The sequence below is a fragment of the Tyto alba genome, unplaced genomic scaffold (genome assembly GCF_018691265.1).
Source record: "Tyto alba isolate M040663 unplaced genomic scaffold, T.alba_DEE_v4.0 Super-Scaffold_22, whole genome shotgun sequence".
In the NCBI taxonomy this organism is placed as follows: Eukaryota; Metazoa; Chordata; class Aves; order Strigiformes; family Tytonidae; genus Tyto; species Tyto alba.
Genome location: NW_024881296.1, coordinates 18142555 through 18167907, shown reverse-complemented (window position 1 = coordinate 18167907; position 25353 = coordinate 18142555). Strand labels below are relative to the sequence as shown.

Sequence of the window (25353 nt, the reverse complement as noted above, 5' to 3'; positions counted from 1 at the left end):
TCCCAGGATACATTGTCTCGTTGCACAACTTGCATCATATGGCTTACTTCCTATTTTGGCAACATCTTATTCTTTCGTTTAAATGTTTTTACCAACACTTCATCTCCCACTTTATAATCATGAACCTGTACTTCTGGTGTCACACCTTGGTACCAATATGCATATTTTCTAATTTTCTGAAAGGAATCTTGTAAATATAATAAATATTGAGTGACATTCTCATCTCCATCCAGTAGTGCAGTTTTTGCTGAAATATACGAACCAGGTACAGCTAAAATTCGTCCAAATAGGACCTCTGCTGGGCTAATTCCTAACGGCTGCTTTGGAGTAGTTCTAAGATCCCATAAAACTAAATTTAATGCCTCTGGCCACTTTAATCCAGTTTCACTGCATACTTTCGCTAACTTCTCCTTAATTGTTCTATTCATTCTTTCTACTTGCCCTGATGAAGGTGGGTGATACGGAGTATGAAACTGTCCTTTGATGTCTAGGGTTACATAAACTTGTAATAAAATAGATGCTGTAAAATGCGGTCCACGGTCAGAGTCTATCACCTCAGGTACGCCATATCGAGGAATGATTTCCTTAAGCAAGATTTTTACAACTATTTTTGAATCATTCTTCCGGGTCGGGAAAGCTTCTACCCACCCAGAGAGTTGATCTACTATTACCAGCAAATATTTATATCCGAGAGCGGCTGGCATTTCCGCAAAGTCAATCTGAAGTTTCTGAAAAGGACAGACTGCTGGCGGCCTCTTCCCTGGCGTTACTTTTGGCCTTATATCTCCATATCTCTTACACGAAGAACATCCTTCAGTCAGTTTCTTAGCTGCTGAAAAGATTCCTGGTGCTGCCCATAGCTGCGTTACCTTTGAGGCTACTGCTTCGGGACCTCCATGCCCCTTCTCATGGTACCAACGGGCAAGCGGCAGTACATACCTTCTGGGCAATAGAGGTTTACCATCCAGGGTCCAGGTCCCTTTATCTTGCACGGCTTGCGTCTTCTTCCATTCTTCCATTTCGGTGGTCGGGACATCGCGATAAAGGGTATCAGGGTTTGGGATAGAAAAGAAATTAGCAACCACAACTTCAGTCGTGGGGTAATTTTTAGTAGCGGCGGCTCGTGCTGCGGCATCTGCAAGAAAATTACCTGTCGCAAGCTGATCAGTGCGCTTCGTATGAGCAGGTATATAAATTACCGCAACTTCCTTTGGCTCTTGTATTGCCAACAACAAGTCATTAATCAAAGACCCATGTGCAATGGTTTTACCTGCAGATGTTAGAAAGCCTCTTTCTTTCCACAATGCACCGACTGCATGACAAATGCCATAGGCATACTTCGAGTCAGTGTAAATATTAACTCGTTTATTCTTAGCATACAATGCTGCTTTGGTTAGTGCTATCAATTCTGCAGCTTGAGCTCCTAATGTCGGTGGCAAGGGTTCAGCAATGAGAACAAACTTTTCAGTAGCTATTGCAAAGCCCGTAAATCTCTTACCGTGAAGATAAAAGGAAGATCCGTCAGTAAAGAGATTCAAATCAGGGTGTTCCACCGGAGTGTCCCTCAAATCTTCTCTAGTCTTGCTTATGGTTTTCAAGACAGCTACACAGTCGTGTGATCTTTCAGGTTCAGTCACTGGGAGTAAGGTAGCAGGGTTAAGAGTCTTTGATCTCTCAAGTTTGACATTCTCCGTTAGCAAAAGGATCATTTCATATCTGTGTGTCCTTTGTGCAGAGAGTGCTTTTTCTGCATATTTGGTTAGTAGAAGTTCAACCTCATGGGAAACAGCAACTATGAGATAATGGCCTAGCACAATATTCCTTGCCTTTTCCACCAGCTCAGCAGCTGCGGCAATAGATCGCAGACAGTATGGAGATCCTCTGATAACTGGGTCCAAGGTAACAGAATAGTATGCTACAGGACGTTCGTAGGGTCCATGCTTCTGAATTAATACTCCCTTTGCAATTCCTCTGTTCTCTGTTACATATAATTTAAAAGGTTTTTTGTAATCTGGTAACCCAAGAGCTGGAGCATTTACCAAGGCAGTCTTCATGGACATAAAAGCTGTTTCCAATTCTTTCGTCCATGGTATGGGTTCTGGGCTCACATCTTTAGTAGTCTCTACCAAAGGTTTTGCAATCTCTGAAAAACCCAGTATCCACGGTCTACAATATCCAGCTTGTCCAAGAAAGGCTCTCATTTGTTTCTTAGTCAAAGGTCTAGCGATTTCCTGAATTGCCTGTACCCTATCTGGATCTAATTTCCTAGTACCTTCGGCTAGTATAAACCCTAAATATTTTACCTCAGGCTCACAAAACTGCAATTTGGAGAGAGATGCTTTATGTCCTTTCTCATATAATCTAAGACATACATATTTAGTATCTTTTACACAACTGTCATAATCTTTACTTGCAATTAACAAATCATCCACATATTGTATCAATTCTGACCCAGCCGGTAGTTCCAGATCTTGTAAGTCTCTCTTTAATATTTGAGAGAACAAAGTTGGTGAAGCAGTAAATCCTTGAGGAAGTCTGGTCCAGGTATACTGGCGACCTTCCCATGTAAAGGCAAATAAACTCTGGCTGTCAGGGTCAATTGGTATTGTAAAGAAAGCTCCGGTCAAATCCAAAACAGTATAGTATTTCGCCCAAATTGGTATTTTTGTAAGGATAGTAGAAGGATCGGGAACTACTGGATGTGGGGGTTCTACATATTCATTTACAGCTCGTAAATCCTGAACAAACCGATACTCAGGATTTCCATCCTCATCCTTTCGATTTTTATTTACAGGTAAAATGGGAGTATTAAAAGGACTAACAGTAGGTCTTAAAATGCCCTTATCCAAAAAATTCTGTATTTGTTTAGTGATACTAGGAATAGCTTCTGCTACGATAGGATACTGCTTAACTGCTGGGGGTATACCACCTTTAGTCTTAATTTTTACGGGGGCTGCAGATTTCAGAAGTCCCACATCTTTACTAGATTGACTTCAAGCAGAGAAGAGCAAACTGGAGATGAACCTGCAGGAGAGTGTTGATAAGGCATATTTTCACAGCAGTGGAGACAAGGGGATCGGGTGGTATCCATTGAGCAGCAGTCCTTGTGCAGATGATTCTCGAAACTGAGAAGGAATTGAAGTGTCAACAAGAACTTCTGAGCAATGAGAAGATCAAGGCTGAAGAAAGGGAAGAACTTTTGTTAAAGGTTCAGAGGCGGTCAGAGATTCTGGAGGACAGCCTAACAAACAAGATCCCTCAGATTCAAGAAGAATCTACTGAGCAAGAAATATTTCTTCTGAGAGAAGAGCTGAGCCAGGCAAAAAGGAAATGGCATGAAATGGAGGAAGTAAAGGCCAATGAATGTCAAAGAGAATCTGAAAAACTGGAGAGAAGCAATTTTATTCCAAAATTGCCTGAATGTTAGGAAGCAAGCACTCTGACAGAAAGTGGAGATGGTAATCTTACAATACAACTAGAGAATCTCCAAAATGAGAGAGAGCAGTTAAGAGAAACCATACAGGAGACAATTAGCAAGAATTCAGAGATGCAGGAGGAGTTGAAATGTGCTCATTGCTCTCTCAGACAACATCAGGAGACTAATGTGGAGCTGAAAGAAAGTATTTCAGAGAAATAATATCAACTCTTAGAAGCGTAAGAGGCATTGAAGGAAACAACTGACGAACTGCAGCAGGAGGTCACTGAAGTCACTGAAAACCTGATTCATGTCTCTTCTGAATATGACAAGCTACTGTCAGAAAAAGAAGAAAAAAAAAAAAAAAAAACTTAGCGCATTTTTCAGCATTGTCCCTTAACCTCGGCATTTTTTCTTGCCACAACATTAAATCACCAGGTTTCCAGGGTTGGTGTGTGGAAACTGCAATAACTGGAGGAACTTCAGGTCCTGAGTTGGGGCCTACTCTAGGATTGGAATGAAATTCCACTACCATAGGATATTGTCCTACAACAGATTTCCCTTCTGATTGTGGATGGGAACTCTGGTTCTGATTCTTTCCCTGATGATCATCAAGGAAGGCAATTAATTCTTCTCTTTTCATAGGTTTCTTTAGAGCCATACGATTTCTCAAATCGGCCCATTCCAGCCATAAAAATAAATAATTCATCTGCTGCGGATTTCTATCTTCTAATATCAATCTCAAACATTTCAACCTAGTTTCATCGAAGGTACCTTCAGGTGGCCATACTTCTTGGGGACCTGCCCCTCTAATTCTGGTTAAAAATGGCCAGTCATCTTGACATAACACTATAATTTTACTTTTACTCAACCCTGCTGTCCCAGAAAGTTTATTCCAATTTGCTAATAATTCTGCCAAGGGGGATCCTTTAGGTACTGAAGGATATCCTCCCATTCTGCAATTTTCTTTGTGAGGGGTATTTCAGAGTGATCCTTTCCTATTCCAACCCACAAACACAGACAAGGGGAGACTTGAACTCACCTTTCTGTAGCCGGCAGTTTGTAGGATGTAATATCGGGATCCTCTTTTATTCGTCCTCCCCGTCACAGCCTAGAGTCCCATCTGGGGTGCCAAAACTGTTAAAGGAGACTCGAACTCCGTCGTGGGTTACTCTAGGATTTTATTCAGGTCCAGCAGCGTTGGGTCACCTCCGCAGAGAGTGACAGCTTACATGAGTTCGCATACATGTATTTATGCACCTACAAAGCATTACCTAATCCAGAATACACAGAATTATACTTTATCAGTCATTATTATCTTGACAGTGGGTTTCACATCTTGTTCTGGAGTCCGACCACTTCGTTGTTTGTTTCTTCTTTCTTTTAGTCTTCAAGGGAGATTACCTCAAGTTCTGTACGTCTCAGTTCTTAGTAGTCACAATGATAGATCTCCCATTGCTTCGGTAGCTAAGGGCCAGTTTCTCATACATCAACATCCTTTGAACTGTCAGGCCCACCATTACCTTTGTTACAACATTTTATTGATGCTCTATTCAGTTGACTGTGCTTGCAGCCCTGGGCTGGGGCTATACAGGGGACAGAGCTGATAGAACAGCTTGTGCAGCAGCACTGCATTGCAACATTTTCCCAACACTTACCAATGACTGTTTTCTTTAATTGGTGATCTCAATACTTTTGAGCGATACAATTCTCACACTCTTTATTGAGTCTTATAAATCCACCACTATTCATAATACTGTAATAAAATAAGTAAAAGTGTACAAGCTCCTCAGGCCACGTTCAAGTCAGTACATCCATTTTCTGAAGAAATCGAAGCACTTTTCCAATTTTGTTGCACATGTGAAGATGAGGGCACCGGTGAAGTAGTCCTAAATAAATTTTACCTCTAAGTTTCATGGGGAACTACTGCATTTTCCACTAAATGAGGGAGACTTGAAGAAAGCTCCTGGTTTTAAGTTTTCATTCAAGCTGGTGCAGGCAATGTATACTGAAGAATGTAGCTGAAATATTTTCCTTAGCTTAAGTTCAGGCTAGTTACTAGTAGGCATGCGGTGCAGTCTTGCAAAAATTGACCAAAATTTCAATCTACATCAAGTTTCCCGTTGCTCTTACTAAAAGTTTGTCCTATGACCAAATCTTAGAAACTTGCCTTTTCCCTACATCAGTAGGCACCGTGCTTAGTGGAAAAGGGTGGTCTGGGAGAGTCCCATGGGGAAAGCTGTTCTTCCTGTTTCTCTTGCCTTACATACACCTTTGCTACTCTGTTCAGAGAGAAGAAAGAACAAAAGCATCAATTACTTTTGTCTGCCCCATGAGTGGTCCCATAAGGTCTTTTGTGCAACCCACCGACATCCCCCCCCCTCCCCCGTGCTTAATTCACTGATGGCTAAAGAGCCTGAGCCTCAGGGCTGGGACTTGGGAACTGGAAGAACTGGAGTGAAGATACAGATGCTTTTGTAATGGGTTGGAAAAGGAACTTGCAATGTTTTGTGAGGACAAGTCTTGAATATGTTACATGGAAGGAAAAACAAACTATGCAACTTAATGTGCTTCTGCATAAATTACATCTTAAAAAACCATTTCAAGCATGATTTCTTTGGAGTATAAACTGCTAACAATTAGCTCTATCCATGGATATTACCAGTATTCATTCAATACATTTTAAAATGTGAGCAACAAATAGATGACAAGTAAAGATTAATGACCCCTTGCAGGCCAGCTCTTCGTTACAAAGGCCAAACAGCCTTCAGGGACAGGTCAGTTAGGTGATGAGTGCACTTCTAATTAAAAAGTCTAATAGATACTATATATAGTATTTAATGACTGTTAAACTAAAAATGGAATGCTGAAACAATGTTATGTAAGATTTATGAATACAGTGAGAACTTTGAGGAGAGGAAGTGGAAGGAGAAAGGTTTGCTTCTGGTGCCTTAATTACACATGATTCAAGAGAATAAGAACCAAGCTTGACTCTCACAGAAAAAGCATAAAGCTTCATGCCGATATGGTTTATTGCACTTATAAATGGGTTATACTTAATGCAGAAAATACTACCATAGAAGTGCATTACCTCTGTCATTTTTAATTATGTTTTTTACCATTCTCATGGTAATATGGGTGATGGATAAGGGAAGAGCAACTGATGTAATCTACCTGGACCTGTGCAAAGCATTTGACACTGTCCTGCATGACATCTTTGTCTCTGAATTGGAGAGACATGGATTTGATGGATGGACCACTTGGTGCATAAGGAATTGGCTGGATGGTCACACTCTAAAGAGTTGCGGTCAGTGGCTCGATGTCTGAGTGGAGAGCAGTGATGGGTGATGTTCCTCAGGGGTCGGTGTTGGGACCAGCACTGTTTAACATCTTTGCTGGCAACATGGACAGTGGGATTGAGTGCCCCCTCGGCAAGTTCAGTGAGGACACCGAGCTGTGTGGTGCAGCTGACATGCTGGAGGGAAGGGATGGCACCCAGAGGGACCTGGGCGGGCTTGAGAGGTGGGCCTGTGCAAAACTCATGGAGTTCAAGAAGGCCAAGTGCAAGGTCCTGCACAGGGGTCGGGACAATCCCAAGCACAAATACAGGCTGGGCAATGGGTGGACTGAGAGCAGCCCTGAGGAGAAGGACCTGGGAGTATTAGCAGATGGAAAACTGACTATGAGCCAGCAATGTGCTCTCACAGCCCAGAAAGCCAACCGTGTCCTGGGCTGCATTAAGGGAAGTGTGGCCAGCAGGTCGAGGGAGGGGGTTCTCCCCCTCCACTCTTGTGAGACCCGACCTGCAGCGCTGTGTCCAGTTTGGGACCCTGGAGGAGGCCACGAAGCTGATAAGGGGGCTGGAGCACCTCCCCTGTGAGGACAGGCTGAGAGGGTTGGGGGTGTTCAGCCTGGAGAAGAGAAGGCTCCGGGGAGACCTTATAGCAGCCTTCCAGTGCTTAAAAGGGGGGACAGGAAAGGTGGGGAGGGACTCTGTTGGGGGGTGTGGTGATAGGATGAGGGTTAGTGGTTTTAAACTGAAAGAGGGAAGATTTAAATTAGATGTAAGGAAGAAATTCTTCCCTGTGAGGGAGGTGAGGCACTGGCCCAGGGTGCCCAGAGCAGCTGTGGCTGCCCCCTCCCTGGAAGGGTTCCAGGCCAGGCTGGATGGGGCTGGGAGCCCCCTGGGCTGGGGGAAGGGGTCCCTGCCCATGGCAGGGGGGATGGAACTAGGTGATCTTTAAGGTCCCTTCCAACCCAAACCATCCTATGATTCCATTCTATGATTCTGTGAGTCTTTTACACCAGCTAGCATAAGTGTGAGGTTATTAATTATTTTATAAATTAAGAAATCTTGGCAGTTTACTCAATTTCTCTATTCCAGTTACTTTTCATTATAAGTGATTTTTTTTTTTCTACACCAGAGGGCAGCAAATGATGCTACTCTTCAACTGAAGGCACAGATAACTAATAGAGTTGCATGCTATCTTTCAAAGTTCCTTTGAAAAAAAAGATGGATACTTAAAATATTGCTAAAACTTTCCAATAGGCAGAAATGCTTAGCTTATTCCAATGGAATAGTTCTAAGGTTCAGAACATATACCTTTTATTCACCATGGGTGAATGGAGCAGTTTGGGAGCCCTAGCATAATACCATAACTCTACAGTTCTGAATATCTTTCATTTTTTTTCCCTGGTTTATCAGAATGATGGCAGTACATTAGTTAACATTTCACAGTGAAATAGTTGAAGTACTGAGTTATTTTCTGCAAACTGTAAGACTTGGACCACTTTCACTTCAGTCATTTTCAGCATAGAACTCCATTGTTTTTAGGATCATTTGCATATATTAAACACTGATGGATGATGACATTCTTAGTCTGTTTTAGCATCAGGATTTTACTTCAGCACATCAGATAATTCCTTTTTAAAGCTGAGCCATTTTAAGCATCACAGGTTTCCAAATCCTTGTCAGAGCTTTGTTGGTTATGTGCTGTTGCACCACTAATTCCATAGATTTTCTAAAGCAAAATGAAAAAAAAAAAAAAAAAAAGCCAGAAGACCTATTTGTTTTCATAGTATATAAAGGAGACTTAAATGTGCATTTACAACTTTTTTAGCCGTTTCTAGGTCATTAAAAGTTAACCATGCAATATTTTGTTTTAGTACTATTATTATAATACATTCATAAATCTGTGCTCTTGTGTCTTACTAAAAATGCATGCTTTCCACGACCCTGAGGCTATCTTTATTGCCCAAAAGAACTTAAGTGCATTTAAAACAGATTACACCATGTTACGTTTCAGTAAGTTTGACATTCTTGTTTGAAAATTCCATTAATGTTCCCTTATTCTTTGTCTATTTGCCATTCTTCTTCTATATTCTTTTTTGTTAGTTTTAATCAGACTTGATTTGAAAAAGCCCTATGAATATAATACAGTGCAGTATTCTACAGAATGCCCCCTCCCTGGAAGCATTCAAGGTCAGTTGGACAGAGCCCTGAGCAACCTGATCTCGTTGAAGATGTCCCTGCTCATTGCAGGGGGGTTGGACTAGGTGATCTTTAAAGGTCCCTTCCAAAACTATTCTATGATTCTAATGTGAGTGGGGAAAAATCTGATCTATCAAAGTGTTGTAGTCAGTACCTTTCAAGCTGAGCAAACTAAAAAGTACTTTGTTTTGCTCTAGAAAGAATCAAAGCAGTTGCTAAGGTCATGGAGGTGCTCTGACTAGATTGATCTCTCTCATGTCTTTCCAGTGCAGGGCATGTGACAGTATTACTTTTTAACTGGTAAAGTCCCTAGACTTTCATGCACTGTGTTGAAGGACAAGCTGTCCTTTATTTGTCCTTCATCTGTATCACTGCCAAGAGAGCATTGCATGTAAAAGATTCAGGCCTTCAGCTGTTACTTCTCTGATCTCCATTTTGAAGAGCAACCATAGCATGAAAATCATAAAACAAGTTAAAAAAAGATCAAGGATGTAAGTATATGTAGCACCCGTTTCTCCTTGCCTTTTGATTTTGCAAAATTAGTCTTCACATTAGTAAGTGTCTGAAAGCTCTTTATTCAATCTATGGAGTAGCAAACCCTCGGAGAACTAGGGGGAACCATGTTTCTTTAGTATTCCTTTCGTCTTTCTGCTACGTCTGTAAAGCAACATTCTGATGAAAACCGAACTAAGCATTTTTCTGCTATCTTATCATGATTGCATGATTTCCTGACACACTTGTGATTGCAGATAAGGCTGATGGTTAGCCCTGGGCTGAGCTGAGGCTGGGACATGCTTTTCTGAACTTTGCAGCATTCATATTCTGTGTCCTATTTGGTATAAATAAATATTGAAAAAACAAATGTACGATGATGATGAATGGGGAACAGTAAATGCTTGTGTTTTCTGTTTACTGCTGACAGGGTACTACCAGTATTAATCACTTCCCACTTGGACACCTTGAGTGACACGCATGCAGATTCAGTACTTCATATATTAAAAGGCTGAGGATGCCTTTGGCATTATTAGACCACTGTGAGTGCTGGTTTAAGAGATTATCGTAACAAGAACAGTTAAGGTCACTGCTTCCCCCTACAACTGCTCGACAGTGCCTTTGGGACACCTTTCAAAGCATGGCGCTGGGCTCTGCGAGGCATCCCTGGGTCAGACTTCACTGGGCAGGGTCTCCATGGGCTGTCCTGAGGGTGTGACAGACTCATCCACGGGATGGGAAAGTGGCTTGTGCCCACACCAGAGCTTTGGCTCTTTGCTAAGGAGCTGCCACAGGCCTTCATACAAGTGTTGTTTAAAGAGCTATATGCTGCTTTTCATTGCTTGTTACAATGTTTTCCTTCTAAGACATCAGTTCTGAGGCAGCTATTTGCAGACAAATCTGTGAGCAATTTAACTTGTTGCACTGCAGAGCTAACTGCAGCTGTCCTGGGATGACCCTGGGAAGCTAGAGTGAGCGAGTGCTTTGGCAGACAGCTCCCCCAACACTCTGCTTTGTGATTTTATTCCCAGTATTTTGACTGCTTGTTTATGATGAGGCTTTAAGGGAAGGAGATGATCCATATGCTCATCAAGCAAGCCACAGAAAAGCAGCTAGGCCTGTGGGATCTCAACAGCAGTGTAGAATGACTGTCTTGATGGAAAGCCAAGACTTGGGGCAGTGCAGGACCACAGACTGGCCCTATAAGGCTTTGCACACTTGCAGGCTAGGGCTTACCAACCTGAGCAGGGCACTTGGATATTCAGTCTATTAGTCATTCAGACCTGGATCTTATCCAGCTTTTGCCATCTTAGCTGGAGCTTCCCATTGAATCACAGAGAGAGCTTCAAGTGCTCGGCATCTCTCTGGATCAGGCCTTTAGTTGACTTCTTGTCTCCTGATGAAATCTTGTACCCTGCTAGGTGCTTTGCAAGCAAGCAAGGGAGAAGCCTCCAAAGGGCCTGCAATCTATTCAGAAGAAATATAAATGTGGGACCCAGTGAAAAAGGGTCCCCTAGGAAAGCTGATAGAATAAGGGCCAGGGATGTCTCTTTCCAGCTGCATGAACTTAATACCAAAATCTTGTGGCTGAGAGCTCCAGAACTTGGGCCTCATCCTGCCAAGGGTATCACTCCAAGCTGCTGTTTCATTCTCAGATATGAAGCATGGTGCAGATGAGACAATGAAAAGCCAGACTTAAAACTCTGAAAGCGAGTTGAAGCATTGCTCCCCAACACATGCACCCCACCAGTGAGACTGCCAGCACTAACAGAGAAAAAGTGGGCTGGAATCAGCAATGTATGAGGACTGTGTAAAGGGACTACCTTTTGGACATGATGTATCTTTATGAGGAAATGAGGAGGAGATGGGCAGTAGGGTTGAAGGATTACAGTGCTTAATAATTCTTAGAGGAAGAGATTCCATCCCTCATGCTGCCCTTATGGCAGTTAGCTATAAGCCTTTTGCTGGAAGCTTCTCTCCCCCACACACTTCTCCAAGGAAACTACCAGAAAAACTAATGCCATGAACGAGGAACAGAGCATTTTTCTTGGGAAAGCTGAGCAGAGAACTTCAGGCCTTGTCTACACAAATTAAATAAGGCAGGGTGTGAATGCAAAGTAAAATGCCTGTTCCTGGCCGTCTCTCTGTGGGAATGCTCTTTTCCTGCAATAAAGATATCTTCAACTGAAGATAAGGACTCAGGAACAAGTTACTTGTGGTAAATTAACTGTAAGGACACATCAGCTGCTCTGTAGCTAGTGCCCATTGCACATCCTTACTTTAATGCCAATTAAAGTCTTCTGCCTTTAATGTCAGTTAAAGGTCTTCTGCCTTTTTCTTTGGAGACACTTTCCTTGCATCACTGGGCCACTGCAGGAAAAAAAAAAAAAAAACAAAACCAAACCAAAACAAAAAACAGAAAACCAAAACAAGACAGAAGAAACTCCCTTAGGCAGCTGCCACAAAGTAATTAACTACAGTGTGCTGCAAATTCAAACCCTGATTTCCCTTGCCATAACTCACATGTCTGTGGTATGAGCCACGTAGGAAACCACCCGCAGTAGTAAGTCTCTCCTGCTGAAGGGTAAGAGTGCTTCAGTAGACCAGGGAGCAAAGGGTTGCAGAGAATTTACCAGAGCCCTGTAGATGGGTCCCAAAGACATAGCGGGTGGTAGCTAAGACAGCCGGGCAATCCTTGCTTACAGGCATCTCCCATTTCTCCCCAGTGGGCAGGTGAGACGGTTTAAGGGAACCAGGGTTACACATCCACAAAATAATACTTCCCTTCATGTATGTCACAGCTTCACCTGGTTATTTTTGGGGGTGTTTGGTGGGTCATATAAAGAGTTTTTATTAGGAAAGCAGTAGCCTTCAGTCACAACCAGAATGTGCTGATTTTGTTGTTTGTCAGGCAAGGTGGACCTGTGGGTTGCTTTTGTCTCTACAGGATGGGGCAGGGGTGCCACGGGGCGTTTCCGAGGGCACACACACCTCTGCTGCACCCACATGTCCTGCTAGCCTTTTGCTTACCCCGCCGAGCTGCAGGCACTCACCTGAGGCACCTGAAAGCCAGTGGTCTGTAAAACCCTGAAAATCTTTCTAGTCATCAGGAAGGGACTCTCACCTCAGAGGGCAGCTACAGCCTTTGGTGACTTGTTCCTTTCCCTGCCTGTCGAGCCCTGTCTGACTTGCATCTCACTGAGCTGCTACGGGGTGCACAGGGTGAAATGAAGGAGTAACTGGGTTTTCTCCAGTTCTGTGCTTGGTTTGGAGACTATCCTCATGTAATTCTGCAACTCTTTGCAGGTTTGGTTTTTGGTTTTTTTTTTTTTTACCTGCCAGGGTTTCATCAGAGATAGTTGTGTCCTGTCCGTGTTAGTGCACAGGGGGCTTAAGGAAAAGGGACTGCTGCTACTGCAGTAAATGAGACAGCATAGCAGCTGAATTCCCAGGGAGCAGAGCCAAAGTGCCACTATTTTCACCCAGACTGGAGAACTAATGAATTCCAGGTCCATTTGTAACCTCCTTCATGTATCACTTTTAATCACTATACCCCTGATGTCAGCGGGTCTTTGAGCAAAAGGTCAGTGCTTGACTGTTGGACTTGGTGTAGTCTCCGTGCAGATCACTGCCTCCCCCTTACTCAGTCTTCTGTCTGTCCTTTCCATCCCATTTTCCCCCCATAAGCAGCTGGTTATACTGTGACACACCACCCACAGCAATAGCACTATTTTGCTGCTGCTTCACATTCTAGCCATGCAACAATTCTTCCTGTTGCTGATGCCTCAGTTTCCTTCTTTTAATGATGTTTGAAGAGAAAAAAACAATCTTGCTTTGTCAAAGCCCATTAGCCTATGAATAATTCCTCTATTTTGGGCTGTCAGTGAACAACTGGCTTGTGTCAGCTGCTCAGAGGAATAATTTGGGGAAGACTGAAGCTCCAGATTAATTCTCTATATACACATTTTGAGATACACATGCATGAGAATCACAGACCCGGGCTGGAGACCTTCCAGAACTGAATTCTCCCCTACAGTCGCTGTGGCTAAACAGTGAAATGCCATCCATGGAGTTTTTAAAAGAAGTCTAGACAAGGAGCAGTAACTCTGAGCAGCTTTTCAGTGGTGCCAGGGTCCAGGTGGTGGTAAACTTACACCCCCTCTGCAAAGTCAGGCTCTGGTGTGGTGCACTGTGGCCAGTAGTCACCAGCTGATGTGCTGCTTCCCGCGGGGACCTGCCTCTCTCGCCTCACCGGTGAGGAGTGTGGCTGCAAGGGGATGAAGGCCAGGAGCTTTCCCAGCCATGAATGCCCACGCCAGGATGCAAAGGCTGGCTTCTTTTGGGGGACTTAACTGGATGAACAGTGTACACCTCTAACCACTTTTTGTGCTTGTGGTGCCCCTGGAGATCATCCCAAATCCAGCAGTCAAGCCCCTGGAAACGCAGTTCGTACTCAATACCAGGCTTGGTATCTACAGCATCATGCAGCATCTGCTTGCGTGTAAGCGGGACCTGTGGGGCTGTGTAATTTCCTGGATTGCAGGAGCATGCTTCAGCTCCCCACAGCACCCTGACTTGCTTGCCCACATCTTCCAGCTTCTCCAACATGGGAAGTGCAGTTTTACGGGATCACCTCCTTCCCCACGCACGGCTGGTAGGAGGGGTGCAGCATGGAAAGCTGGCCTGTTTCTGGGAATCAGTGCAAAGGTATCAGTGCGGAAATGACTGAAGCTGATTAACTGGAAGGAAATTCTTTTACCTCAGCATGGATTTTCTGGGGCAGGGAGAGGGAGCACTAAGGGAAGGAGAGGATCGATGAACACAAGGCCCTTTTTAGCCCTGGGCACCAGGCAGTGCAGACACCAGTCCGTACGGTGTAATGGGGACAGGTTGCATGGTCCAGCCCCAGTGTCCCATGGGGTAGCTGGATCCAGCTCTTCTCCTACCTTCCAAAAAACACATCCAATTTGCTCTTTAAAACTGTCTAGGTTTTATTAGTTTCCCTCTCGTGGCATAGGAACAAAGAGCCTCAGGGCTTTTAGGAGCAGCCGTGGTAAAAAAATCTCATGATGAGCTGACACTCCATGTGTACATACATGTGTATTACACACAGACTGGACCAGCAGTTGGATAATGTATTTTTAAGTGCTAGTCCTTCCAAGTATCATCTTGGCACACTCCAGATATCCATCTTTCACTTTCAAACCAAATGAAAACTGATTCACCTAGAAAATCTATCTTCTAGACACTATGAAGTTGTAGCTTATGAAAACACTTCCCAAGGATGCTGTTTTGTTTATCATTTCACATTGTGGAGATGTGCTGTGGATGTGAAGACCCTACAAAGAAGCCCTTTACCTTCTCGTAAGAACATTGCAACCACTTGTCAGATGTGCCAGAAACAAGTACATGCCAGAAACAAAAAGGACAGGAGTCTGCACCACAGACAAGAGAAGAGCTGGAGCACTCTGAAGCAGCAGCAGCTCTTGTCCTATTTTTACCCTGCTTTTCAAACTATTTGATTTAACATCAAGAGATTGTTCTACCTACTAGGAAGGCTACTCACCATTGTGATTTCTCCTTTGTTGCCATGTGTGCCCGAAGGAGGACCCTGTGATTTATAGCAAGATTAAGTTATTTGGGTAGTTGGTTAGATGGGCTTTGAGTTATTGGTTTAGCAATGTTATCTCTGTGTTTTTCTTCAGTCACACAGTCACTGCTTCATACAACCCAGTTGATCAGGAACTCATTTACCAGTGGGGCAGGATTTAATGCACAGAGGTGTGATGAGCTGGGCTGCCACCAATTGCAGTGGCATTACTCAGTGAGTTCTGAAACCATGGCAGCTAGAAGCCCCCGTCCCCACTGCAGGAGCAGGGTGACAGGCCCCACACAGAGGGGCTGGACGTGCCCACAGAGGGGACCCACAGCCCTGCTAGAAGTGGGGTCTGGGCCAGACCCCAGGCATCTCCTGAGCTGTTCATCCCCGCGCATCTTCTGGCTTCTGCTGCATCCTGGATGAGTGGCACAAGACTATCACCCCACTCCCTCTCTCCCTCCTACCCTGCTCCCATTTTTGTCTCTCCAGGGACCAACATCCTCCATCCCTCCACTGCCAAGCTGTCCATGAACATACCATGGCTGAATTCAGGCACTGTGCTGTTAATGGAAAGCTGACAATGTGGCTGAGTGTAGGAGGTGTCAGTGCTATGGCCCTGACAAAATAGAATGTGTTGTAACAAGTCTTTAGCTGGTTCTGCCAAGGTAATACCTGAGTGCATTAGGACACCCATCTTCTCTTGTGGAAACCAGTTTGTCACTTTATGTTCCACTTAAGGACAGCAATAAAAGAGCTTTCTCCTGCTTTTCTTCCTTCTTTTCTCTCCTCCTTTTCTTTCCCTTTCCCTTCACCCTCTCTGCTGCCCCCTCTCCTTCCCCTTCATCCTCATCCTCATCCTCTTACTTCTTTTCTGCTCCTTCAGCTCACTCTTCTTTCTTCTGCTCCTTCTTCTCTTCCTCATCACTTTCCTGCTCTTAATCCTCCTTTTTTAATCTTATTGATCCTGACACATGTCAAAGAAATCTCTGTGATCTCCATGTGAAGTAAGCCTCCTTTTTCCCCCTCCATACCTGGCTACTCACCACCACTGATACCACTTCCCTGCTGCAGGGAGTTGGCACATCCCCTCATGCAGCCAGCAAGCCTGTAGCCACCCATCTCTCCTCGATCTGCACCACCTGCTGCCTGAAAAGAGGGTTGCCCCACTCACAGTTCCCACTCTTTCCCTCTGTTCTCACCTTTCTTCCCTGTACATGTACACAACCCCCTTCTGAGATCCATGGAATAAAGCTAGCTCACTGGTGTTTCCAGCTCCATGCCCTAATAACAGCCCTGTACAGGCCTCCAAGCCAGTTTTGGGTGAGAGAAGTGGCAAGGGGAGGCTGTGCTGAGCAGCAGCGTGCCCTCTCCCCTGTGCCCTTACCTTCTTACACGAGCGGGGTGCAGGAGGGTTCACCCCAGTGGCCTTCTAGTACCTCCTAGCTGCAGCACACCCTGGGAAGGGAAAGCTATGGCTGGTGAAGAGGATGGGTGTAAACTGGTCGAGGTACAGCAGCCTGGGCTGGGCCAGGTGGCAGGAGGAGGTGTGGAGTGAAGCACGAGAGAGAAGACGCCCAGGCTGATGGTCCAGGTTGAGATGTTCAGCTGCCTGTTTGAGCACTTCATCCTGCTGCCCGTATCTCACCTGGTTTGGCCTCCACACTTCAATTACCTACGTCTTTGCTGAACGGCATCTAAGGGAGGAAATCGGTGACCCAGGCTTTGCCTACGGGTTGGGCTACCCCACATCAGCAATATCTGCTGGTCTCTGCACCTATTCCAGTAAGCAGAAAAGAGAAGTGATTGTCCCCGAGCAATACAAAATTTCAGGGCTCTGGGGTGTTGCCTGGCAAGCATCCCCTTGTCCTCAGAGAAACTTTAACATTTCAGCATGTGTTTTTGTTCACATCACTGATATGAAAAAAAAACAAAATACTGTAAGGTTTTTGCAACAAGGTATTCCAAACTGTTTTGGTTATGGATAGTTGATACGTAAAGTTTATTTTATAGTGTGACAGTTTATACCAAATGAAGAAAATGGAATCCAACATACAAATCTCCCCTGAAATAAAACACTACGATGCTCTTTAAAACCATTTTGTTGACACTTTATTTAGATGAAAAGCAGCGCATTGTCCTAAAATATTTCAAGTATAGTTAAGGCATTTTTCTACTTGAATACTATTGTCTTGAAAACTTTTCACCGTTTTCATTTGACCTAATGTTGCCACTTCTAGCAATTTAGCCATTCACCAGAAGGTGGGGCTTAATGTCTTGTAAGTGAACTACACTTGGAAGATAATTTTTACAGTCGTTTGGATTCGAGAGCTTGGAATGTGTCTTCTTTCCTCTTTGTTTTGCAGAGGAAATCTTCCTGGATCATTGTGAAAGCTCCTCAGGCCATAAAACCTCAAACTCGGGAGTCTTAAATGGTCCCAGCCTGTCTGATCCCAGCACAATCTAATTAAGCCAAAATATCATCACCTAAGATACATCAAAGCCCAGAATCCTTGTACCAAGAGTGAGAATCATTGTGGCCATGGAGATGCTACTGACTTTCTTCAGATTTATGGGAAACTGATTAATGGGAGAGAGAGGAGCGTTCCCCTCACGCTCCTGCCCCCGTGCCAGGATGCACTGAGCGCTGTCCCTGCGGGCCGGGATCGGGTCAGCTCCATTCCTGCGTGGTGGGTCGCGACAGGGCGCGCCGTGGGCCTCTCGGCAATCTTGGTCTCACACTAGCTCCCAAAAAAGCTCTCTCCAGCACCCAAACCGCTGCTGCTTTGCAGCGGAGAGTGCTTCGGTACCAAGGTGTCAACTCACCAACTGCAACCGTTACGCTGCAGTAGCAGGAAGCCATTTGGATCGCGTGGGCCCAAACCCCACCGCGCCTCAGGGACAAGCGTCTCAGATATTGGACCCCGATGAATTAATTCCCTGTGAGGCCATGACAGAGCAACAGGGGTGGGTAAGGGTATCTGCCGTGTTACTAAGATGCTGCCCAGCAACAGGCTGCACCAGAAGGAGCTTTCTCAGTGCTTTCTGCTTAGATACATGGTGTTGCTTAAGACCACTCCAGGTCATGGTAAGTAATGTTTAGTTAGATAGCTGGAAGCTGGCTAGATTTGGCTAGCTGCTTTATGGATGTGCTCAGGACTAAGACTTCATACTTAACAGTACTTGGCTAAAACCATAGCACATCCCACAGCTTTCCTCAGCTGCAGTTTGGGAGGGAGGATACCTGCCTCCCCTGCACAATGCAGGGGGTGTTTGTCTCGGAGCAGCCCTTGTTCATGGACCTCTTTTATGGGCCAGAAAGATGCAGTTTGGGTTGAGATATCTTCAGTGCAATTTCATTTAGATCCTTTTCCTGGAGGATGTGGGTGAGATGAGGCACTGACACATCCCCTGTGTGTGAACCGTCTACTGAAATTGGGTGACCAGAGCAGCTGCTCTCCATAGTGGCAATTCACATCACAGCCACAGAAATGTCTAGTTTGGGTCACACAGAAGTTTCACCTAGATTGGTGTCCTGTCTTTGGCAATGGCCAAAGGCTGAAGCCTAGGAAAGAGGATAAGAATAGAGCAAATGTACAGTGGTTGTTCCCTATAGTACTTGTCCAAACAGCAGTGATTTCCAGCTGAGGGATTCATTGAACTAGGGGTGATACCTCTAAGTTTGATAGCCCTCTTAGAGACTTTGAGCTCTTCCAGTGGGCAGTTTTCTTAGCTCCTGTGCTAACTTCCTACCCCCCTCAATTTAGAGACACTTTGAAAATTGTTTCGCTCTAATGGACCCATTGGAAATCAATTCAGTGTTGAATGTAACAAATTCCTTTGGTTAGCCATCTGGGTGCTGGCAAAATTAGTGATTAGTGAAGATCCAGTTCTTTCAGTTTTGTACCATTCATCAACCATTTGCTCAAGACAGAAAAACCAAAGAGGGGTGGCCAAAAAGTTAACATATTGATCCAGAATGAGTGCCTCAGTATCGTTTCATAAAGAAGAAATGAGAAATAACTTTCTGTATATTTTATTTCAAAACAACAGTCTTATCTCAATTTTAATTAGTGCGTGGTTTATTAACAGTGAAGGTAAATCCCACTGTATATCCAAAACACTACTCTCTTTTGCATCATGGAAAACAATCAACAGACTCATAGCAGTATTGGCACTCAGCAGGAGTTAACCACAACTAAGAGTGATGTTAACATGGCAAACCCACTTGCTCAGGAAGTTCTGGAGACAAATCTGAAATGCAGTGTTCCTGTCTGGCAGTGGAGAACAAATTAAGCATTTTTCTTAGCTTTTGAAATGCATTTAAATGCCAGCATTCTCATGGGGGGAAATTGGTTTCTGAAAAGAATTTACATCAAAATTATCTTTGTACCCACTTCCCTAGAAAAGAGTTGATTGTCCTTTATTTTCATAACCTCTGTGCCAAGTATCCCAAGTATGAGGAAACACTGAGTTCTGCATCTTACTTGCAGCAGCCATTTCCCTTCAGGCAGCCTCTTCTTCTGCCAGAAAATTGATGCCAGTTCCCCCTGGAGTACGGTTTGGATGGGGCACTGCCACCCAGTGCAGCCCTGACTCTGAGGCGCAGCAGCTACAGAACTTATTAATTCTGGTGCTGCCAGAGCCCAATGGAGGTTGAGGTCTTGTTCTTCTGGATGTTATACAGCAAGAGAAAAGAGGTGCACCCTGAAAAGAAGTGCCCACAGACAGAAAAAGAAAAAACGTACAACAGTCAAGCACTGGCGACTGCTGAGAAACGACCATGATGTGATGAGAGATTTCCAAAGGTGGGTGCCTGTGGAAGCAATCTAGGAAGTATAAATGTGAAGAGAATTAGTTAAATCTCATCTCCATCTAACTGCATGGATGTTTTCATTAAAAGTGAAGATGACTCGGTTGATGCTATTAAGCCAGTTTCACTTCACAATTTTCATGAGTTCCAGGAAATTTTTCTGAGTGGCTTGATGTGGACAGGCCATCGTACATCTCTATTTTCCAAGCTGGGGCTAGAGGAAGGAAGAATGGGAGGAAGAGGAGTCATATTGCTTAGACAGGGTCGTAAATTAGAGAGCTGAGTGCCTCGTTAAGGAGATGAGGCTTGAGCAGAGCCCAGCCCTTCTCAGCAATTTGTCATGTCTATATGGGGGAAACCAAGGCAATGTCAAAGGCTGAAGGATGATTACCTAGGGAAGGTCTGAAAGGTGAAAAGAGAAGCTAGTATTTGATGAGGTGGATCCAGTGGGTGCTAGGAAGCAAGACAGCAAAACCAGGGAGTTAAGAAAATGGTTTAGAGAGTAGTACGCTGAAGGGAGTGGGTGCAAGAGCAGACAAAACTGGAAAGGAGGAGGGCTGTGAAGTGACCCGACAGATTTTAGAGAGACAGCAGAAGATGAAGAAAACTGAGACACAGAAACTGTCGTATACAGAGGATGGGAGCAAGTGAAAGATGATATACAGGAAAAGGACTGAGAGGACTTTGTGGAAGCTGGTATTGACCTGTCAGATGCAGAGAGCAGGACTAAATCAGATACCATCATCACAGTCAAGCAGACCAAGGAGGCAGCAGTCCACAGCAAAGGTGAGATCCATTTCAGCAAGTTTGAAACAGACCACAGCTGCAGGGCAAATCAAGGGAAAAGAGCAAAGATGCCAGGTATTAAACGGGCATCAGCATGGAGGTGAGAGTTGGTGAGAGTGTGCTTGGAAGGTAAAGATGTAAGGGAGAGTCAGAGTCCAAGGGAGGTCACCAAAGAGCTATCATGGGACAGCAATGCCAGGCTGGGGCAGGAAGAAGAGTTGGTTGAAGTGGTGATGATGAAAATGTAAGAGCAGGGAGGTGCTGGATTTAGTAATAATGAGAAGAAAAGCCCAGCAGCTTCCCTCCACTTCCCTCTCCCTGAATAGAGGACTAGACCTGGTTGCTAAGAAAGGTGGGGGAGAGAAAAGGAGGAAGCTAGAGGACTGTAAGGTTGGAGAAATGGTGAGATGCTATCTGAGGATGAGGAATTAAAGGTAAAAAGGGAGGAAATGTGGCAAGGTGAAGGAAAACTGAGGGAGAACAAAGCAACAATGCAGGGGAGGACAGGAAGGTGAGTGCAATTGGAGACCTTTTGAAAATGCTACTTGGACTCCAGGTTGCCTGCAATTCCTAACAGAAAGGAAGGGAAGCACAGGTCCCTGGAACCCAGAGATGCCTCCTGCAGCCAGAGTGCACTCAAGCCACTGCTGGCTCCTCTCTGCCACGCTGAGCTCCAGCTCCCTTTGGGGCACCCGGATCTTGACAGTGCATAATTCACAGTCCCAGGCCAGGTGTCTCAAATAAAAGCACTTTGTCCCTGAAGCAGAGAAAGAATTTCTTCAGTGCAAAGCTGCAGGATAAAACACCCTGAATAACGTAAATACCACAGAAGAACTTTGCCAGGGTGGCCCTATGCTGTGCTTCAAGTATGTGGAGCCATCGTGCACCAGAAAAATCTTTCTCCTAAGGCAGCAGCAGCAGAAGAGCTGTGCCCCTTGCAGCTTGGGGTCTCATGTTCACCGAAGCAACCCCCTTGTTCCCGGGTTGTGGGCAGAGCCGCAGCGTGTTGTCAGCATCCTCCAGCCCCATCCAGCAGCCGCAGCTGTGCCTGGGGGGGAACGCTGACCTCCAAGCTGCCCCCCATGAGATCAGCCAGGCAACACCGTGCCACTTTGGGGCCATCTGTCTGAGCCCGCGGCTTCAATGGAGATGGTGACTGCATGTTCAGGGAACCCTTCTTCAGGTGATGAGTTGTAAGAGCTAAATATCAGCAGCGCCTGCTGCTGAGCACTGCAGCAGAAATACCCGGCTCTTTTAAGATGGCAGCCAGGGCTTGGGGTGGGGATCTGTCCTTCCTCATGGCCCTGGTGACAGGAAGACCATTCATGAAGAAATCAGGCACAACCCTTCAATGTTTTGGGGACTGGCTTGTGCAATAGCAGTATTGTTTCCAGTCTCCAGGCTGACATGAAGATTTAGGCAATTGGGCTGCTTGGCAGGAGGGCTCTTTCTGAGGAGGAAAGGGAAGCGCAAACATCTCAGTGCTGCAGGAGACTTGCTTGAAGCATGTGAGGAACCAGGGGGGCTCTGGCTAATTCTTGTATGCAAAATGAGTGGGAGGGAGGAGGCCTTGGCCAGGATCCCCCTTTAAAGCTGGTGTTAAGTAGCCCGTGCTGTGCGTGGGTCAGAGTAATAGGTCTGAGTGATATTTTGTCTTCATGTTCATTCATGTAGCATGTTGTAAAGCTCATTGGGAAACCTTGACTTGAAAATATATATAACATCAATCTTTTTTTTTTTGAGGGGGCGGGGAAATAATATTTTTGGGAAGATCTCTTGACCTAAGAAAAGTTCATTTGTTCTTCCCGTCTCATTAATGAAAAGTCATGTCTGATCAACACTTTTTCAATTATCTGTTTAAGATCTGCAACCACAAATAACTCCAAATATTTTAAGTCTTTATAAATCACCCTAAAGGTTGAAAATCTTTTCTCTTTCTTCCAAATGTCAGTAGATACACCCACCGTTAATTCCAGGTATTAAATACCACAGGTTCAAAGTCTCCTAACTCTGCAGATCACCATCTGCACTTTACCATGTTTTTGGGGTACTGTTACAAGGGATAACGTGACCTCAGTGATGTGACTGGCAGCAGATTCATGGGGTCATGCTGTGTAGCAACTGGAAGAATTAATCTTGACTAGTGAGATGACTCTCTGCCTTGTAGCTGACAAAATCAAACACTAGTTTGAAATTCATTGCACTGGGTGCCTGCCAGAAAATGCAATGCAATGCAGTTTATTTGAATTCCAAGTGTTCTGAGCAGGGCTGAAGCTGGAGTAAACAATATCCCTAAAAAAACACTGTGAAAGCAAAGCAGTCGCAGTCATTAAGGAAAAAGCAACCCCAAGCCATTGATCAATTTTAGTTTTTTTCTTGCCAAATAGAGACTTAACAATAGCCTGTTCTTTTAACCAAAGGACCTCAGAGAAGGAATATGCTCTACTGGTGTAAGAAATAAAGTTGCCTTCTCACTCCTGGGTTTCTAGGAACGTGTTTCTTGAAGGTGCCTATCGGGAACAGGCTGTCGCTTGTTCTCTGGTGTGGGAGCAGGGGAAGCATTAGGGAAAATGAGCTTGGACAAATCTCTAAATCGGCAGAGTTTACATGGGTCCAGCAGACATTTATTAGAGTTGGGATATGAATCCTCTGAGGTTCTTGTCTTCACAAAGCTCGCCTAATCATCTCACAATCCTCGCAAGTGCAGAGCCTGGCAAGAGCCCTTTCCACGCAGGACCAGAGCTCCCTGTCCCTGTCCCAATTCCTGTCACCGTCTCTGGGCCAGCAGCACAGGAGCTTCCCTGCAATCACTGCTTTGAGCTGCTGGCCGTGGTGTCACCAGGCAAAGAGGAGCAGGGAGTAAGGGCAGCTCCTCCTGTGTCCTCAACACTCCTAACTTCTGGCAGAGTGCTGTAGCTCCTGCTGTAGGAGTTAAGGGGAGAAGGGTGAAAATGGGGGTATAGAAGTCCTAAACTCTTCATCATATAACCAGGCTGTGCTGCAGGACCCATCCATGCAACACAGATGCCCTCTACCCCTTGGAGCTGTGACAAAAATCCATTTATTTTGGCAAAGTGGCATAGGTCAGGATTTTGTGTAGAGACACAACTGCTGTCTCCACTTGAGGCTTCTTCCAGTGCCATGTCTCGACATTACCAACAGCTGCAATGTGGACACACAAGAGCCACATGGAACTGGAGCTTTGAAACTCTACGTGCCTTTCCACCTCACTGATCTTCCTTTGTGGGGGGCTCAGTGCAGAGGGATAAGGCATTTTCTCCTGTCCTGGCAGCAGCCACGATCATGTTTAATTTGGAAGAAACCATGGTAAGAGCGTGAGCTTTAGCAGTTGAAATGCTCTTGAACCTAGTCAGTGAGTGTTGCTTCTCTTATGGTGCCCATCATCAAAGTTTATGTCAGTTAGTCTTTCTCCTGACAGTTCCCAGGGTGTGAACACTGATGTCGAGGCATCACACTGGCAGTGGTCCCACACCTCTGGGGCCTGTGTGCTTTAGGCAGTCAACAGTACCCAGGTTTGACAAGCTTCAGGGCTTGCTTCGTCTTCCCACCTAAACAGAAATAATTAACAAATGCAGTAAAGAAACTGTTTGTAGAGAAGTGATCACCCAAATAGGCAAAATTCAGCAAATAAGTTATTGACTACTAGTGATTTGCCCATTACAAGCACATATTCTACCTTGTCTTCTTTTAAAAAAATGAGCATTTATTTTATGTGAGGCAGCTATCTGTGCTTTTACCAACCTGTGCATATGCTCACGCTGGAACAGGGCAACCTGCAAGGAAGAGGGGTGGTTACCAGGTGCTCACAGGAGTTTTACATGGCTGGAAGACATTTCCTGGCTCTCAGCTTCTTTTCTCTCTGTAAGTGGCCTTCAACTGAATTGTACACTTCGCCCAAAAGCATTACATGATTAACAAGCTTAAAATGGTTTCTGTTCATCTTGACGTAAAATAGATGTTTAGGCTTATGCATATAAATAATCCTTGCACTTTGTGCAGGTTTAATGTTAAACAGATGCCAAATGTTTACAGGACAAGGGTGTCAAATAATTTAAACAAAGCTGTGCCGAGCTATGATCACCATTAGAATAAGTGGTCAGAAACTCCCTTAGCAGCATTTAATGCAGCATTCCTACCTTCTTGTGCATGCGTAAAGCAAATCTCACTGGAATTTAGTGAAAGGCTGCTATGTTTTCACTTGGATCCGAAGCTGTGACTGCAGTCTGTGTGGAAGCTAGCTCTCTTAGACACCTGTCACAGCAGATGTGGCTCTACTTGCTGGGTGCTGAACTGTGCCTGTAGCCGAGCCCACGCTGCCACATCCACACCTGTACTGATGCCAGGGCTGAATCCTGCTTGCCTACGTTCAAGTGACCTGCAGCCAGCACTCCGGATCGCAGAGAAAAACTCTCTGTAGAGAACACTTGAGGTTGTCTATGAATACCTGGGCAATCTGGCTTACTAAAATTCTTCTGTCTCTTCTATTTATAAACCTGCCTCTACAAACTGGTGGGATTACAATTTCTACTCCAGAGGCTTCAGCTGTCTTTCCTTTGCATTAATGACAAACATTCTAGAAGTCAAGAGTGAATAAGTTTATTTGCCAAATTTAAAAAAGCTGTTTCATTAGCTGGTATAATTAGCAGAGCTCAAAAGAGGATGAAAGGAGATGAGGGAAGAAGCTCTGCTAGGTCATGCCAGCTGAGGACCTGCTCCAATGAGTTTTTTAGAAATCCAGA

The 25353-nt window shown here is 44.8% G+C and overlaps 1 protein-coding gene across 1 annotated transcript; it reads right to left on the bottom strand.

The window, feature by feature from the left end:
* Nucleotides 1-550: 550 nt before the first annotated feature.
* On the bottom strand, nucleotides 551-24638 carry LOC122153750 (protein NYNRIN-like). Its single transcript, XM_042796124.1, has 5 exons — nucleotides 24628-24638; nucleotides 23700-23704; nucleotides 10267-10273; nucleotides 940-3257; nucleotides 551-584 (listed from the first exon to the last, which is right to left on the bottom strand). The coding sequence occupies exons 4-5, from the start codon at nucleotides 2199-2201 to the stop codon at nucleotides 551-553; spliced, it is 1296 nt and encodes a 431-aa protein (XP_042652058.1). The 5' UTR covers nucleotides 2202-3257; nucleotides 10267-10273; nucleotides 23700-23704; nucleotides 24628-24638.
* Between the last annotated feature and the right edge of the window lie 715 nt (nucleotides 24639-25353).